This window comes from Eptesicus fuscus, chromosome 13, assembly GCF_027574615.1.
Source record: "Eptesicus fuscus isolate TK198812 chromosome 13, DD_ASM_mEF_20220401, whole genome shotgun sequence".
Taxonomy (NCBI): domain Eukaryota; kingdom Metazoa; phylum Chordata; class Mammalia; order Chiroptera; family Vespertilionidae; genus Eptesicus; species Eptesicus fuscus.
The window spans coordinates 74,628,879-74,648,347 of NC_072485.1; the positions used below are offsets into that span (position 1 = coordinate 74,628,879).

General features: G+C 48.8%; 1 protein-coding gene across 1 annotated transcript in view; it reads right to left on the bottom strand.

Moving 5' to 3' along the window:
- Window positions 1–453: 453 nt before the first annotated feature.
- Window positions 454–19,469, bottom strand: part of TRIM44 (tripartite motif containing 44) — an 86,311-nt gene continuing 67,295 nt past the window's right edge. The window contains exon 5 of the mRNA XM_028153625.2: window positions 454–4,858. Coding sequence (XP_028009426.2) covers window positions 4,831–4,858 — 28 coding nt within the window. The 3' untranslated portion in view covers window positions 454–4,830. The remainder of the gene's footprint in view (window positions 4,859–19,469) is intronic.

Consider the following 19,469-nt stretch of genomic DNA (forward strand, 5'->3'; position numbering starts at 1 on the left):
ACACAAACGATGTTGCTGGCCTAACTGTGATTTCCTGTGTGAAGTTGTGTGTGTTTTTTTTCTAGAAAATATAATAAAAATTAACGTTTGACCTGCCGCCTGGTTAATCCAATTTGTAAAGCTTTATTATTTGAAACCCCCACTCAGGACCACGTATTCTTTAGGTTATAATCTCCTCTGCTCAGAAAATGTAACCAAGGCAGGGATCATTTTACTTTGAGAAGAAGCCATGTCGACATCTCGCTACATGGAATGACTTTCAGTCTGCCCTTTGCCACTGGGCGGAGAGCTCCTAAAGCCACGCCAGAGAAATCAGGAGCAAACGGGACTCCCACACCTGGGGACCAGGACACCACAGCTCCGGCAGGTCCGCAGCTGAGAACGCGGACTATCGTGAATATCGCACCTAGTGGGTCCTCGGTGCCCGACTCGGAGAGACAGATGGTATTTCCAGTAATAGTTTATTGATTTCCAAATGCACAGGGGCGCTGAGTCCAAACATCCTGGGATGGCGGTAAATCGCTCTTACAAAATAATTTACAGTATGAAGATGATGTACTGAAACATTAACTCAAACGCGTGGTTCCCTTGAAAGATTGAGTGCTCCCTTGTTTAGCGTAACAGATCCCCAGAATCGGTTGGCAGACTTCCCTTTTCACTAGACCACCGGGGGGGGGGGTGGGGGGGGGACACGATGAGTAAGGAGGGAGGGGACTGCACGGGACAACAGGCAGAGGCCAGCAGCTCGTGTTCTCCCACCCAGGCAGTAGCGCCTGTCACTGTAGAGAGACCTGTCAGGTTTAACTCCCATTAAGTATGAATCTATTGTCCCCTCAAGGTCACATCACGCCCAGCCCGGGCTCTGTGGCACTTTTTTACACCAGCAGACGGACGACTGTCTGAATTTATTTCCATTTTCTTGCTCTGACGCATGTTCTGCGGTTTCTGGTGTGTTCTCAGTTCCGAATGGCACTGTTTTACCTGGCAGGCCCCGGAGGGCAGAACTGCCTGGCCTTATGGCGCTTGGAATCGGCTGGGGCGGGGGCCGCAGGTAATGCTGGGTACAGACAACACGATGAGATGTCTCCCCATGGGCCATCTTTTGCTCTCTGGGGTGGGCCGAGACCTTCCCCAATGAGATTTATTCTTTAAACACAAAAACATTGCTACGGATTTTATCAAAAAGCACGCACTGAGCAGCCATCACGTGAGTGTGGGGTTCCAGGCAGGAGAATGTTTTCTGGTGGGAAGAGGCCTCGGGGCCCTGCCTCTCCTACCGGTTGTGAATTCGGCAGCTGTGCCCACAGGCTCACCGGAGGGGTCAGACTCTCAGACCCCCAGAATGGGCTGGCTTCCCTTTTCGCTAGACCACCCGGAGTAGGGCTGCCACCCGGGCTCAGTGCTTTAGGGCCTGGCCACCTCTGCCAGGGAGCCGCTCCTCCTGTTAGCATCCCGTCAGCCCCTAAGCTCCGGCATGTCTGCAGACATGTGTAATCAGGGCTGGTGGACGCCTTCGCGGTGGCATGCAGAATCACGAGGGGCTGCTTTGAATTCCCTTTGTCCTTACATTGTGTGCGTGTGTGTACATACACATACACTTATCTTGATGCCCACACGCATACCAGGTGTCAGCCACGCACAGACCCGGCGAGGTGACTGAAACATGAAGGCTTCCTCTCCTAACAGCAGACACCCTTCCCCTTTACTGCTGCTGAGAAGCTACATACTCTTGAAGGCCCAGAAATTCTTTTCTTACGGGAGACGGCTCCTGGGGGCGGGCTTCAATTAGCAACTTGTACTTAATGCCCCCGCTGAAGTGGAAGAATAGGCAACTTTGATGCCTTTTCTGGGCCCAAACCACAGCCACGCAATGTAATTCTGAAAAAGAAGTCATCAAGTGGGAGGTCGCACTGCAGGGGGGGCGCTGCCGCCTTTCGCCCTCTGTACTGAGATGGACCGTGGGCCACAGAGTTAGGGAGAGCGGGGCTCACAACCCGGCTCCAATATTTCCTAGTAGGTCAAGGCAAGTGAGTCTTGCACTCCCAATCGGCTTCGTCATCTGAGAACGGGGGCCTAGTACAGGGCCTGGTCCGTAGTTGGTCCCCAGTATAGGTTATTTCCCTTCCTGGTTGTCAGAGCTGAGGCTCCAAGCATTTCTTGGAATTGCACTGAATTTAATGACATCAAATAAAAACAAGCCCCCACCCCCCGGCCTCCGGACACCCGATATTTGGAAGGCAGCCAGGCATTGGTGTTGGGACCCAGTTCATCCTGAAGATGCTCACTGGCTGCCTGCCTGCATGCCCTCTCCTGGGATTTCTGCAGAGCCTGCGGCAGCCAGGACAGGACTTGGAGCACAGTGTGTAGGACCTGCGGGAGGGAGGCCTCACCACGCTGGGCCTCACGGTGCCGGCAGCTGCAGCTCTGGGAAGCCAGGGCCGCTGCAGGAATCATCCTCGTTCTGATGTTGGCAACGCTGCCGGCAGGAACTCGGGAGCCTGGCAGACGCTGCTGCACTGTTTCATGCTTCCCTGCTTAAAGTTTTATCAGGTGCTGAGGACAGCAGGAACTCATAAAGTGAGTCTGAAACCCTCTCTGAGGAAAAGCAGAAGTGCTTTTCTTGAGGACTACAGGGATACGATCACTTATGGAGACAGGCTGGCATGCATCTTCGTATTTCCTCATATCCTCTGCATAAATGCTTGGGTTTCCCAAATACCGATTTAAAGTAACATGGGCTCAGGTATGAGGAGGCCAGTGACCTGTCCATTGCTAAGACAAGGCTACTCTGTAGAGATGGAAAAAGAATTATTTGGAGAAGATAACACAAGTTTCCAAATCTTAATCGTCTGGTTTTTAAGCTCTTATTTTAAGAGGCCATTGGTTCTTCTTTAAGGGGCGTTTCGTCAGATGGGTTGGGGCGGTAGTCAGTGTTATGCGGGATTCTCCGGCCTTTGCAGGCAGACAGGTACAGCGCCATTGTCTTGGCCATTTATTGGCTACTAGTTTGAGAGAAAAATACCCTTTCCCCCCCTTAACAGCCCAAACTCCTTTCAAATTGATAAATAAGCCCTGACATATCTAGTGAGCTAGGATAACCCTAACCCAGAGTTTACATGCCTGGTAGCCTCCTGGCACCAAAGGAATGGTCACTGAGTAGCATGCACAGAACTGAACAATGATATACATAGGATTCCTACAGCACGTAAGTATTGTTTCTGCCTCAAAACCATGCTGTGCACACAAAAGTCAGCGGGCCCCAAAGCTATGTAATGGGTCCAGGGGTCAGGCAGGCAGGCAGCAGGCAGGAAGAGGGGGGTCTCCCAGGGCAGGCTCCTTGGGTGCCTCAGAGGCACCAGAAGTGTAGGCCCCAGTCAGCAGGAGCCCCAGGGACGCCAGGAGACAGTTCCAGTCGTCCTTCTCAGAAATGAACACCAAAGGCCAAGGAGAGGGAGCACACATCCCACCTGCAAACGAGAATTTCCTGTGGAGGCTCCCATTTTACCTTAACCACGTCGATGTCTCCAGACATTTGACTTCATGATACAACTGTTTGTTTTACCCAAAAATAAGGTCACCCCTGGATTCCAAACTATCTAAGTAAGACGGATGCTGCAGAAGATGCAGGTGTTCAGCAGCGTGGCATTCCGTAGGACATCACTGCTCATTTGAGCATGAAAACCTGGCTGTGAGGAGCTGGGATCTGGGAGCATGATGTGTCTGCTCACGTGACTAGAGAGGAGGGTCGGCGGGGAGATGCTGGGTGGAGCTGGCGGGGAGTGCACGGGCAGAGGGGCTCCGGCTGCCGTGCAGGGAGGGTATCTACTGAGAGACGAAGCTCAGCGCTCCATTCAGAACATCGTGAGTGACAAGGACTCTCCCCACACTGCATTTAAGCCACATTAGGCTAAGTGTGTGTGTGTGTGTGTGTGGCGGGGGAGAGGGGAGCGACGGACAAAAACCTACATTGAAAATTCCCACTTGGTAATACACATCCCAGTCTTTCATGTGACAAAATTCATCAAACCTCAGAACTCACCCAATCACTCAGGTCCATGAGATCCTTCACTGACTGTTTTGGAAACGCAGGCAATTTGAGTTCAGAAAACTGATTTCAATGTTTAATCAGACTCTTTGGTCCTCTTTTTTTTTTTTTTTTTATAATGTTATTTCCTTTCTAAGTCTTCAATCTTTTTTTTTTTTTTTTTTCATTTCCACAGCACTGGATTATGAATCTGAAGTCCTGGATAACCTCATGTACTAAAAATATCTCTATATATGTCTGAATTTTAACTCTTTCTCCAACCCTGTTTTTAAACCATCCATCTTATTTCACGAAACCACCTTTTCACAAATGCACTGGACTTTTAGAGACTATTTATGTGGGTCCAGCCCTACTCTGCCTCACTGATTTCATGCTTCAATAGGAATAAGGTGGCAGGTAGGGAAAATATTCTGACTGCCCTTCGAGGTTATTCCAGAGTCTTCCTAGCGAGGAGGTACGTCTGGGTCCCTAATATTCCAGGGGCTGGCTTCCTGAGCCAGTTCAAAGCAGCCATGGAGGGGCTCCCTGAAGGACCCTTCCCAGTTGCTCCTGACTGATCCGAGGGGCACTCTTCCCTAACCCACCACGACACAAGAATGAGAAGCACACAGTCAGCGAGCATGCACCTGGCATCCCCGGAGAGCTATGGCCGCTGAGGGTCTGGGGACGTATGGGTGGAAGGACATTGGTTGCCGGGCAGCTTTCACAGAGTCAGAAGCCGTTACATACACGCTGTCACACACACAGGGGGGGAGGAATGGTTCTCCGCTGGGGATGGCGAGTCTTCATGTATCCTCTTCGTCACTGGCCCCACTGCAAAGGAAAGGAGAGCCAGGTGAGGCACGACATCGCAGAAGGGAGGTGACCGGGGCTGCTGGCTGAAGGCACCGGCTCTGTGGTCAGACCCCGGCTTCCGGCCTTCACCCTGCCACTGCTGGGCGCTGCTCGTGGCCACGGGCAAGCTACTTACCTCTCTAAGTTCCGGTTTATCTGACTACAGGGATCACGGTGATGATAAAACCTACTTGGGTTCTTGGATGATTAAGTACGATAACACACGTAACATACACAGGGCCACAGCAAGTGAACAGCTATTTAAACGAGCAGGCGTGGCTCAGAATAGTTTTGTAAACTTACTTAAACTTACTTGACAAAATGAATTGCTAGTGAAAATAAGGAGTCTGGCTTCCCCTAAGCCTTAAGCCATCTACTGTTAGGAGAGAAAGACAAAAGGAAGCCTGCATTCTGCTCTCCTCTCACGGAATCCCACCAAGGTTGCAGTTCATGCCACGGGTAGGCCCAGGACGCAGACGTCACCTCTTCAGAGAGGGTACTGCATCTAAGTAGGACCCCTGATGATTCTCCATCGCCACCTTATTTCTTTCCTAGCCCTTATCACATCCTATAAAGTATTTGCTATGTACTCTCCCCTCTACCGCCCACTGGAGCATGAAAGAGTAGCAATACAATCTATTCTATTAACTACCATTTCTCTAACACTAATAATGCACGAGGCGCATAGAAGCATTCAATAAACAGTTGTTTTTAAAAAGTGAGTGAGAAGTCAACACAACAGGAAGAAAGGGAGGAGAGAGAGGGAGTTGAAGGGAATAGTCAGTCATCCTAGATGTCACTGATGCTTCAGTGGCCAAACCATGAGCTGTGTCCCAGAGCATGGCTGGGGGCTCAGCTGCTCAGGGGTGGACCTCCCTGGCTTGGTGCTGGGCGAGAACATGGCTGAGACAGGGGCTGGGGCAGGAGGGCAGGGCCAGAAAAAGAAGGGGGACAGGAGCAAGCACACTGAAAAGGGCAAAAGCAGCAAACTCGCCCAGTCCCCCCTCCTGCCCTTCTCGAGGCCACAGCCAAAACTGTCACAGAGCCAATCGGATCGGGTGCCTGCGTGACGGGGGCACTGAGCCAAGCCCTCCTCACCCTCTGTCACTCCCCTTATGATCCTAGGATGGAGGGGCTGTTATTTTTATTAGCCCTTTTCCCAGCTGGACACAGGGGAGCTCTGAGAGATGTAAAATCCTCGGTCACAGAGCAAGGTCTGTGTCCCCTGGAAAAAGTCTGAAATAGTCAAGACAGGGAGGTTGGAAGGGAGGTAAAATCTCCTTCCTCTGGGAGAGACAGGTTACGCAAGGAAGAGGACAGGGTTGGGGTGCACCAGCTCCCAGCCATAACCTAGAGAACGTTACCTCACAAGGGATTGTCTATATCTATATCAAATCTGTGCTTTTACATCCATTCGGGAAAGACTTTAAGGGAAAATATCCTAGGCAACTAACTTGGAGTACTTTGGCTCAGGGCGAAAATATTTCAAGACATAGCCTGACAATAAGCTAAGTGTACTCCTACTCCGGGAGCCCAGAGAACCTACTGGGCAGCCTTCACTGTCCAAATCCCTCCCCTGTTTCCGCTCCCTTTTCCTGACTGTTGTCCAGTCACAGGATGAAGGGAGCATGCTGGGAAGGGCGGGACCGTGAACTAGCGCTAAGGAGCCACGTGTTTGGTGACATCTCTCCCAAGGGGAACAGAAGGTCTTTTATGAAAGCTTCTCACCAGAATCAAGGCACAGTTGGAACTGGCGTCATAGTCTCCCCCTCCCCCCCCTCCTTGGTATTATATCCAAGCAAGCTCCTATTGTTCTCTTGTCAATGCCCTTCAACTATGAGAGCCTAGCATGGTGACTGCCCTTTCCTTAAGCTGTAGTTCACGGTCAGCATTCTTCACTTGGAATGCATAAAGGGTTCATGAACCTACTGAAATGGTATACAACATTGTGTTTATGTGTTCCTCTGTCTGAGAGAGGTCACAATTTTCATCATATTCACAAAGAGGTCAACAACCTCCCCCACCCCTGTCCCTACCCCAAATGAGTATAATGAAATTATAAGTGAGTTCTTTTTGTGTTGCCAGGTTCTTTACTATATGACGCGTAGCGTTGGCTTGGGGTAAAGGTCAGAAGCCACGACTGATGAAATCTTTTCTCATTATCCTAAAAGAGATCTGTTCTTGGGTCTGAAGGATATAGTTCATCTCATAGTTTAAAGGCATGAGACCTTGAGATCCTGGCATATTGCTGATTGATTCTTTTATTTGCTAAATATTTATTGACAGTTCACTGTGTGTTAGGCATGATGCCAAGCACACCAATAAGTAAGAGAGACACAGCAATTGCCCTCCTGGACTTTATAGCCTGCTAAGTGAGGAAGAGAGACAGAGATGGGCAGAGATAGAGATAGAATACATTTTCCAGAATAGCATCTTCAAATAGAGCATATTTGTTTTCACAATTAATAACCTGTCTTCCTTTGCGTGTGGTCTCTCCTGGAGGTTAACAACATAATAATCTCCTACTGCTCCTTCACTTTGTATAGAAACTGGTCTGTGCTCATAAGATTTTATCTTAAATAGGCTATAAAGTCTACTTTCTCCAAGGGAAGTGGCCAGACTTCCACCTCAGCCATTCATCATCCTCCTCTGAAACTTCTACCAATCACACTCCGATTTATAATGGGAGTGCCACTCAGAGGTTATTGAAATGCTTTTTAATGTCTGTTTTGTTGTTGTTTGAAATGAACTAAGGGTGTTAGACAGCCCATTCTATAGTCGGTATTGACCACCGAGGGTGGCAGCATTATCTAGTTGCTTTGAAGTCACCAGGCTGAGCTGGGTTTAAAACTGAGCTGAACTGCTGAGCTGTGGGACCGTGGGTGAGTGACTCAACCTCTCTAACACAAGAGTTGTTGTAATGAGATGGAAGGTACTTTTTTAGGATAAAAAATGCCAGGTGAAATATATATATATATATTTCACAGGTTCTTTCATAATCTGCTTTTGCACTCAACTAGTCAGGATTACTATAGAAAGAGAAGGAAATGCAGACACTGGGCTTGTCTCTCAGGCCTCACAGCGCCTGTGCCTCCGCAGGCCTGCAAAGATGCCTCTGAGAGAAGCTCGCGTCTCTAGCGCTGCCTCAGGTCCACGCTCTGACCACAGGGCCAGATTGGGTCTCCATGCACCTTGCCACTTGTCTGCCATGTTTAAAGACGCTCCCCGTCTTGCACACCACAGGGACTGTGTGGCGGCCTGTTTCTGGGAAGATGGAGAGGCACCAGCAGGCCTGTTCAGGCAGCACCCTTGCCCAGGGAGATACTTGCACAGAAGTAGCAGGCAGCGGCTTGTTTGCCTGCCTACTAGTCTGTCCCATCTGTTCTTAGAATGCCTTTCTTTAGGACGGAGTCTTCTGTTGCTACAGTTGTTGGATTTATATGGAATCATTTCCAGCCTTCTTTTTTTTTAATTAAAAAAGTAAGTTTTTCCATTTTGCTGAGCTGTACTTTCTATAACAAACAAGTATTGCTTCTATAAAAAGAAAAAAAACAAAACACCCTATGGTGTTATCCACCAGTGATAATCAACATTAACACCCTGCAATAGATTTATCTATACTCCCCATCCTATATAATAAAGAGGTAATATGCAAATTGACCCTCACACCCTCATACAAGATGGCCGCCCCCATGTGGTCAAAGATGGCCATCACAAGATGGCTGGCAGGGGAGGGTAGTTGTGGGAGATCAGGCGAGCAGGGGAGGGCAGTTGGGGATGACCAGGCCTGCAGGGGAGGGCAGTTGGAAGCAACCGGGCCTGCAAGGGAGAACAGTTGGGGGCAACCAGGCTGGCAGGGGAGGGCAGTTGGGGGTGACCGAGCCAGCAGGGGAGGGCAGTTGGGGGCAGTCGGACCAGCAGGGGAGCAGTTAGGCATCGATAAGGATGGCACGGGAGTGGTTAGGGCAGTGGTCGGCAAACTCATTAGTCAACAGAGCCAAATATCAACAGTACAACGAATGAAATTTCTTTTGAGAGCCAAAAACCAACTTCTGTGCATGGGCCATGAAGTTTTAATTGCACTGTATGTGCGCGCCCGCAAGTGGTATTTTGTGGAAGAGCCACACTCAAGGGGCCAAAGAGACGCATGTGGATTGCGAGCCTCAGTTTGCCGACCACTGGGTTAGGGGGTGATCAGACTGGCAGGCAGGCAAGTGGTTGGGAGCCAGCAGTCCCAGATTGTGAAAGGGATGTCCGACTGCCAGTCAGACATCCACCGAGGGGTCCCAGATTGGAGAGGTTGCAGGCTGGGTTGAGGGACATCCCCCCTGCCCCAGTGCACGAATTTCATGCACCGGGCCTCTAGTGCACATGTAAAAATAGATATTTCATAGGTTCTTTCATAATCTGCTTTTCCACTCAACTAGCAATGATGAATACCTTCCTTATCAAGAATAATATCTCTATAAGATTATGATTCATGATTGAATTGTCTGGATTTACTCTACCTATACTAGACACAAATTATTTCCACCTTTTCATTCTTACCCACACCTGTGACACACATCCATGTGGATGACTTTTTAGGTTTACACTTAATTATTTCTCCAAAAAAATTCCCAGAAGGGAAACTCCTGGGCCAAAGGGCATGGTTGTTTTTGTTTTAATAAATTCTATTTTATAGGATAGGTTAAAGTTTATAGAAAAATTACAAAGATAATACAGAAGGTTCTAATACCCACTTTCCTCTGTTATGTTAGTATAGAACATTTGTGGTATATTAGTATTAACTGAATTTTATGTTTTATTCAAATTTCCTTAGTTTTTCTCTAGTGTTCTTTTTCTGTTCCAGATGTCACCCAGATGCCACACTACTTATAGTCATCAGGGGTTCTAAGGTTCCTCTTGGTTGTGATGAGTTTTCAGACTTTCTTGGTTTTGATTATGGTGACAGTTTTGAGGATACCTGTCAGGTATTTTGTAGAATGTCCCTCACTTGGGATTTGTCTGATGTTTTCCCATGATTAAGCCATAGCTTTGGGCCTTTAGAAAACTGCAGAGGTAAAGGGTCATTCTCCTGTCATAGGGAGGGTACATATTATCAATGTGACTTAGCACTGTTGACCTTGAACACAGGCTGAGGCAGTGTTTGCTAAGGTTTTTCCTATGTAAAGTTACTTTATTTCCCTCTCCCATATTGTTGCAAGTCACCAGGAACTACCTGCATCTAAGGAATAAGGATTAAGAAGTTACATTCCCTCTCATTTTTGAGGGTAGGGTATCTACCTAGTTATTTGAACGTGAGATTTGTCTCTTCTTCTTCATTTATTTACTTACTTACTAGAGGCTCGGTGCACCAATTCGTGCACAGGTAGGGTCTCTTGGCCTGGCTGGTGATCAGGGCTGATTGGGGCCATCTCACCCAGTCCCAATCGGGGCCCATTGGGGCTGGCTGGCTGGGGGGAGGGATCGCACTGACCACCAGTGGGCAGCTTCTGCATTGAGCGTCTGCTCCCTGATGGTTAGTGTGCATCATAGCAACCGGTTGACCAGTCATTCAGTTGACGGGTTATAAAGGTCGCTTAGGCTTTTATATATAGATAGATAGATTCAATCAGCTATTGATATCAGGATGGACATTTATTTTATACTTTGGGTTATAATCCAATACTTCTTTATTTATTTTGTTGCTGAAACTGTTCAGTTGGGCCTTTGGGAGCTCTTTCGTCAGCTCTGGAGGCCCTGACTGTTCCCCCATCAATGTGCAGTTGGTTTTATTTTGGGGGTTTTATTACTTGAGTACTTTCTTACTTTCTGGCACTACAAAATGCTCTAGGCTCATCCTGTATATTCCCTACCCCAGTCCTAGAATGAGATGGTTCTCCAACCATCCAAGGCAGTGATGGCGAACCTAAGACACGCGTGTCAACACTGACACGCGTAGCCATTTCTGATAACATGTGGCCGCATGCCGAGGATGAAACATTTGCAACTAGAGTCTTGGAGTTCGTTTTTTCCTCAAAGTGACACACTACCCGAGTTATGTTCAGTTTTTTGGCGATGTTTGACACACCAAGCTCAAAAGGTTGCCCATCACTGATCTAAGGGCATGTGTTTTTAAAGGTGTCTCATATAGTATTGTTAAACTGCCCCCAGAAATCATCTTATCCTCATTTACAATCATTACTCATGAAAGTATGAGAATGGGGATGATATGTGGTTTATATGTGTCTTTCTCTTTTCTGAAATAATTTCCATGTTATTTTCAGTTTCCTGTTGAATTTCAAGAGGAGGCATAAGCTCCCAGTTCCTCAGCCTTTCTGTTGTTGGCTTCCCCATCCTCCCTTTCCTCTCCAGCACTGATAGATTTCTCACAACGGAGGACCTCCTGTGGTGGGGGATGAAAAGAACCTTCCCAAAACCTCACCCCCTGGGCCCAGGCCACTCCAGGGACTGGGGCTTGGGAAGCAGAAAATAGCTTAGGGTTTACCTTCCCTGCTTACTTTCTGCACCTTCAAGAAATACACCCGACCCAGTTTCCTCATCTTTTCTTGGCAAGTGAATAATAGAAACCAAATCTTTCTCAAGCAGTTTTCTCCCACAGAAATCTTAAACATAAGCCTGTTGCCTCAGCTACTGTATCTTACCCGATAGCACAGGAAGAGGGGAACAGGATCAATAAACACACTCTCTTCACTAATCTCTAATCTCTTTATGAATGGTAAGCTTTTATTTATCTTTTTTACCATGTCCCAGATTAGTTCTCAGTAGCTCTGAGTCCCATGATGACCTTGAATTGAGGTCTGGACGTTGTAGAAAGCTGGAAATTGGAAGCATACCAACTCTCAAGACCTAGTGCTACTTCTCATATCGCACAGGGTTCTGAATGTGGATTTAAGAGCTAGAAACACCTAAGTTTATGTCACAGCTTTGCCATTTACTAGCGGTGGGATTTTGAGTTCGGTGTTTCTGCCCTGGAAATGGAGGACAATTTAGGACCTCCCTGGTAGAGTTGCCGGGAGGATTAAACAAAATTCATGTATACAGAGCGCTTGGCTAGGTACCTGGCACACAGAAAAAGCTCAGTACATTTTATAGTTATTTAGTAGCATCGCATGAAGAAATCAAAGCTAAGAGGCTGAAAGTCATACAGTGAGTGGGTGGCACAGCATGATAAACTGAAAGTCAGAATTTCTGGCTCCTGAATCCACCGTCATACCTGCAAGCCCCATTTCTCCAAGAACGCCACAGTCATTCACAAGAGCGAAGGGCTAACCCTGCTGTTACACTGGCACTGTAGGCATGCTGTCATTTGAATGGGTTCAAGATCCCTTCTCAAGCCCAGTCCGGTGGTATTTGATAGGCTATTTGTTAATAACGACAGTAAATTATTAAGTGGTTTATATGTGCCAACCATTGTGCTCAAATCCTTGGGAACACATCTCTCTCTCCCACTGTGCCACTGGCAGGTTCCGCTGACTCGCTGCACAACCATCCCATCCATCCATCCCTCTCCCCCGTTGCCGCCACCACCACCTCCTGCTAGAGCTACGGCACTTGCCTTTTGACTGGCGACTTCCTACTCCTACTCTTCACTTCACTACTGTCTAGTTTTCAAAGTGCACTCAGAGTAATGTTTTTCAAGTGGACAACTGATTATGTTACTGCCCCACTTAAATATCCTGCAATGGCTTCCAAGGACCTTAGAATAAAGCCCGGGGCCCACACATCGCCACATGACTTGTCCCCTACCTCCCTTTCTGTCCTGTTTCGTGCCACCTGCTGGCCACACTGGTTTTAGTTCTGCCCCTCAAATAAGCAGAGCTTGTTCTTGCATTAAGTCATTTGCATTTGCTGTTCTGTCTCCAAAGCTCTTCTCACAGTTTAGAATGACGGGTGCCTTAACATTCAGGTCTCAGCTCCAATGTCACCTTCTCAGAGGTTGGCTTTCCCTCACCCACCCCTGCACTCCCTTAGACTGTGGTATCATCTTCACAGCACTGATCACTATCTACAATGACTTTGAGATGGTTAGGGTCCTTAACAATGCTGTCCACGCCATACCACCAGTACCTGATAATGTGCCTGGCACCAGTGAAACCTCAACAAATATTTTTGAATGAACAAGTGAATGATCAAAACAACCTGCACAATATATTACTATTCTAGAAACCTTGCAAGGCGTCCCAGGCGAACAGTGGGCAGCTTGCTGGTCTTAGACATAGTGCTGAGTAACCTCATGGACAGCTTACTTCCAGGGGTGAGTCCAGGCTCCATTTAGTCTCTAATAGTCACTGCAATCACCAGGCACGTAGAACCACTGGGGGCGCCAGGTGTGGATGAAAATGCTGTGTCTGAACAGTGATGGCTCTTACAAATGACTGAGCCTCACTGGTAAAGAATGGCGTGTCTGACGAACCAGGAGTTCTGTGTCATGGAGGGCAAGGCAGAAGCAAGTTCATGTCCTGCCCTCCCCAAGCAAGGAAACCTGAAGAACCAATTCACCTCCACGAGGAATGTTCTCATCTGGCTTCCTTACACAACAGCTGCACTTTTGGCAGCTTCCAGCCCTGCTCATCCCAGCTGTGAACTGTGCTCAAGGCCTGGATTCCAACACTTTCACCATCCACCCCTCACCCTGACGGAGAGAGAGAGGTGAGGATGGTATCAACTCATCCAGACCAAGATGGAGGTAAAGGGGTACCTATTCCTTGCTCCCCTCCGCTCAGATGAAATGTCAGCTGTGGCTTGAAGGCAGAGGTGGGAGAGCTGGGTTAGTTACTGTGGTGGCAGTGACGGAAGGGACAGAGGGAAAAGTATCAGAGACATGGCTTCATGACTCATTGCAGCACACAGTAGCAGTCAGACCTGGGTGTCCATGTCTGTAAGATGAGGATAATGGCACACTGAAGTACTCATTAAATGCACGCTGTTATGATCTGGTGGGCACTGAGCGAGTCACATCACCAATGTTTTCACATTTCATTTTCTTTTAAAACATTTTTATTGATTTCAGAGAGGGAAGGAGAGGGAGAGTGAGATAGAAACACCAATGATGAGAGAGAATCATTGATCGGCTGCCTCCTGCACACCCCACACTGGGGATCGAGCCCTACAACCCAGGCATGTGCCCTGACTAGGAATTGAACCGTGACCTCCTGGTTCATAGGTCTACGCTCAACCACTGAGCTACACCAGCCAGGCTCACATTCAGTTTTCATAATAATCATCCTGTGTAGTAGCATGAACACTCCCTTTTACAGAAGAAGAAAACGAGGAGCAGAGAAACGAGGTGACATCCCAGCGCCACAGCGAGGCAGAGCTGAAGTGCAGCCAAGGCTGGCCCTTGTGCTTCACCTGGGCAGGGGCTCAAGGACGAGTGCAGGCAGCACATGGGAGGCCTGTGAGGAGAGCCTGGCCGCACTGGTCCAGCCAGCTTGCTGGTAACGCCTTGGCTGACTCAAACTCCGTGTGGACACCAAGTACTAGAAATCTTTCTCCCTGCAATGGAGGGTCCCAAAGCCTGTGCCTTTCCTGTGGTAGCCTGGCTGGGGGACGGTACCGTTTCCACCAGGTTCTCACCTTGGTTCTGTGGGTTCCTGCAAACAGTCAGACCAACGGGCCTGCCACCAAAGCCTCCCCCGGACTTAGGACGGGGTCTCTCTGGGTCAGCCAGGGTTCAGTGTGTATCTCCTCTGTCCTGAGTGAGAGGCGCCCAGGCCTCACTCTTTTAATCAGGCTACACAGAAAATATTTTTCAAGGCTTCAGGGCTTGATTTCCACTCCGCCCACTAGAGGAGAGAATCTGACTTAAGTGGAGATGATGCTCCCTGTCTGCCTTCAGGGAACCGAGATGAAGGCGGCCTGTGGATCCATCCCTGCCTGGCCCCGCAGCCCCCGGGGCTCAGGGATTCAGCAGCCATAGCGTGACTGCACTATAAATGTCGGCCTTTGGAGGCTGAATCTGTCCCTCACACACCATTTTGTCCCCAGCGTTCGGCAACTTGCCTGGCACTTAGGACGCGTTTGGTGGCTGGCAAGTTGGGGATTTTAACATCTCCAACCTGGATTCCAGGTCAGTGCCGTCGGGTGAGAGAGCACTAGTCTAGCCAGAGAGAGGAAGGTGACCCAACTTGCCAGCCACCAAAACATCTCATTTGAACTTCTCATCATCTCATAGCCTCTGGGCCTGGGGAAGGGGCTGAGCTGGAGAAGTGAAAGGTGGGGCGGGAAGCTGACCCCTCTCGGAAAGCAGACTGTTCTCCCAGGAGCACTGAGAGCTCCCCATACGCTCTGCCAGCCGAGCGTAACCAAAGTGGACATTTGTGAAAGGGAACCATTCGGACGGGGGCCTGGTTCCCTGCCTGTTTATTACTCTGCCCTATCTCTGGAGACACTGGGATCCATTAGGGTTGTCCACTTTGGAGTTAAGACCAGGATTCCCCTCCAAGCCCTTCCGAGCTGGGTGACTTGGGCAAAGCTTTTTAACCTCTCAAAGCCGTGGTTAGTCTCTGAAGCTGTGAAACACAGGCATCGTTCATTCACGCTTTCAGTGACTATCTTACAAATGTTCACGGAGCACCAAGAGTATGTCAGCACTGGAGCAGGTGCTGGCTGGGCAGCAGTGAGCAACACTGGCAAGGTCCCTGTTCTCGTGGGGCTTAATTTCTAGTGAAGGCGGCAACTAACAAGTAAACGGGTAAATAACTCCAGAGAGTGGCACGCTCTTTGGAGAAAATAAAGCAGGGTGCCGGGAAAGAGAAAGATGGGTGTGTGTGTTGGGAGACAACTCAGGAAGGGATCTATCTCTTAGGGTTGAGTACCAAATGAGATAATGAAGTGTAAAGTGTCTGACATACTTACTAACAAGTAATGAGCACTCAACCAACTTCAACGGCATGTCACGCTCATCCCCAGTCAGTGGCTTCTTTCACCTCACAGTGGCTGAGCCCCTATCACATGCCAGGCAGGAACATGGAGAGGAGTAGGATGAGCTCCCTCCCCGTAAGGGGCTTATGGTCTGGCATAGAATATCATGTCTGAGGTGTGAGAGAAGGAAGAAGTGGTACATCCCACCAGCAGAGTCAGGAAAGACACTCTTCAATGTTGGCAGGTGGGCTGGTATTTTTCCGGAAGACTACGGGGCCAGAGGAGGGCGAGCTAGGTGGAGGGGACAACTTGGACCAACTCTTGACACTGTCCCGGGAGCTGTGAAAGCTCAGAATGGCCGGAGATGGTGTGCGAAGGCACACCGATGGGAACAGAGTCTCGTCAGCAGGCCTGAATGCTCATCTCCAGGGGATGTGCTGAAAGTGTCTCCTAAGAAGATGGGGTTGCGGATGGAAAGAACCAGGATGAGAAGAGCGCCCAGGCTCCATATGGTGTCTGCCGCAACTGCCAGCACTCCAAGATGGGAACAAGGGCTGTGCTTAAAATATTCACACGCTTCTGAAGAACACGCCCAAGGCAGCACAAACAGATGTTTCAGGGAAAGAAGAAAAACAAACACCCAGGGGTAACTCAGCATAAAGCCTGCGTGGGGGTAGGCAGGCATCGGCTGCTCCAATGTGATTCTGTTTTCAGCACGAGTCCGGGACTCAGCTTGGAACAGTGAGCAGGTGCCAATGCGTGACACTGGTGGTCTGGAATAGACCGACACCGTATTTTCTGGCGTATAAGACGACTGGGCGTACAGAAGATTTTCCTGGGTTAAAAAGTCGTCTTAAAAGCCGGAAAATACGGTACTCGCAAGCCAGACTCACTTGTCTAAGAGCCTAAGGCCAGGGACAGTGAGAGGCTCTGATCTGGGAACAGAAAGCTACAATGCGGTTTCCTGTGCCCAGTTCATGCCTCAGGCAACTCTGCCAGCCGAGCGTAACCAGAGTGGACATTTGTGAAAGGGAACCATTCGGACGGGGGGCCTGGTTCCCTGCCTGTTTATTACTCTGCCCTATCTCTGCCCTTGCAGCAAACATTCTTGCAGTAAACATTCTGGGTCTCCCTAGGAAACAAAGAAAAAGGTAAGAAAGTTAACCCTCCCCTCCAAATTCTGAAAGTTCATGAAACAGCCACCAGGTCCGAAGTGTAGGACTCTGCCCCTATGGGAAGGCTGCTTGATGCAGACAGCTGAGGAGATGATCATCACATCCAATATACAATCAGCCAACCCTACTGGTATTGTCGTAATTAGCTAGTTTATTAATATTAATAACAGGAAGAGAGCACAGGGGAGGCCAGAATTATAAGCATGTTCACCTGGGACTTCACCAGGAAGCTACAGCTTCTCACAGCATCCTTCCTCCAAGATAATCAATACCCCTCCCTCCCCACATCCGGTACTGGGTTACTGGCAGGACAGGGGGAGGTGGGCACATGTGTAGTGAAGTCCGGGTGATGTGGGGAAGGTGTCTGCCTGTCAGTCTAGCCTGGAGAACAATGGATTGGCTAGGGGTCAACCCCATCAGAAACGCATGAAATCTTGGAAGGTTAAAATCCCCAAAAGAAGAGTTCCCACTTGCTTGCTCTTGCTCCACTTGCTCCGTGACCCCCACTCACCCGTGCACTTGGCTGCTCCTTCTCCATAGTCATGTGGCCTTAAGCAGCTGCATGGCCCGTGGCCCGTGGCCCGTGGCCATGCAGACCCCGCACACAATGGACTGCGGCTGGGAACACAAGCTAAGCTGGCCAGATGCTGGACTGGACTGGAATTCAATATGGAACAGAAACTGGGCAGTGGCCTTAATCCTGGCCCTGCTAACGACAAGATTGGGCTTCTTCCATGGCGAGGTGGACAGAGATGGGACCTTGGAGGGTAACCCCTTAATTTTGCATCATGAATAAACCTTTCCACGAAACCCCATCCCTGGATTCCAGGTCAGTGCTGTCGGGTGAGAGAGCACTAGTCTAGCCAGAGAGAGGAAGGTGACCCAGAACACATAGGACCCTGAGCACCCCTAACAGGACAGCCCCAAAGAGAAAGGTGGAACTAACACTGCAGGTCTCCATCCTGGGCATGTCACTGCCCAATCTCAACTGAACAAAGCCCAGGGGTCTGAATCAACGGGCTGCCCGGGCACTGGAAGAAGTAACAGAGACCCAACATGACATCATGTAAGCAGCAGCCCGGCCTTTGTCACATTCAAAAGCTCGCTCACAAGCCATTAAGACTAAAGACCTTATCAAAGTTGTTCCTTTAGTCGAAGGTACTGACTTCTCTGGCTGAGCTCCTAGGGTTAAAAATCAGTAGATGTTACACGACAAGAGTAGCCTATAGGATCCCCATAAACCACCTGAACAGAAATGGGTTTTGGGTAAGCCAGCTGTAATCTTAGAAGCTGATGGGATGAGGTGGATGGTTAAGTTTTACCGGGGGGAAAAAGAAATGATAATCTTTCAAGGGTCAGGACTGGGATATAAATACAGGGTGCTGAAGGAAGCAGTGAACATTAGTAAAGACACATTCTGCCTTCCTCCTAGTTTTTCCTGAAGCCGCCTCTGCTGTTCACCCTCCGATGACATAATCCTACCACTTCACACCTGTTTCATCCATCTGCAGAAGAACCTGTTTACGGCTCAGTCTCAACATAAATCAGATGTCGTAAGTTTATTTATGACACCTGGAAAGCGAATGTTCTCCTTTGGCCCGATTGCGGGGCCCAGCCAGAGCAGGCAATCCAAACGCCCCAGAGGGCACCGCGAGGATGTTTCCTTTATTACTGAGGGAGGCCCAGTCACTCTCTCGGGCTATGTGTTGAGGCGCATCTGTCAGCACTCTAGGCTCCCTGCTTTCCCCACCCACTCATCACTTACAACAGACTCTCAGCCTGGCTTTCCGACTGAGAGGAGCAGGAAGAACAGAGACACCAAGGTTTGAATCCAGTCCTTCCACTTACTAATTTCCCCTCGGGGGAACAAAACTTACTCCACTGGGCCTCAGTTTCCTCACTTGTAAATCAGAGTCCATGATCCACAGGTTCTTTATGAATATAAAAGTATATGGCACATGGCAAATGCTCATTAAGCGACCAATTTTCACAAGAGGAAGATGTAGACAGAGCCTGCCTATTCCAGACTTCACTGCACGTGGTATTGTTCTCTGCTTCCTTCCTGGACTAGGTGACTTCCCAGGCACTCACCTTCTGAGTCTCAAATCAGAATTAAACTTTATACAAATCAGAATTAAACTTTATACAGGATAACAAGTGTATCAAAAGGCTTCTACACCAGCACGAGAAGTTAATAAAAAGTATACAGACCTTTTGCTTTCCCCACCCACTCACTACTTACAACATCCCACTGCAGTCTTCACTCAGCTCAGCACAGAGGGGTAGGAAACGACAACAAAATATTTTATTGGGAAAAAGATGAGAAAATTCTTTTACCTTTTTAATTTATTTTTAAATATGTTTTTATTGATTTCAGAGAGAGGAAAGAAGGGAGAAAGATAGAAATATCAATGATGAGAAAGAATCATGGATCGGCTGCCTCTTGCACACCCCCTGCTGGGGATCGAGCTTGCAACCCAGGCATGCACCCTGACTGAGAATCAAACCGTGACCTCCTGGCTCATAGGTCCGGTTGATGCTCAACC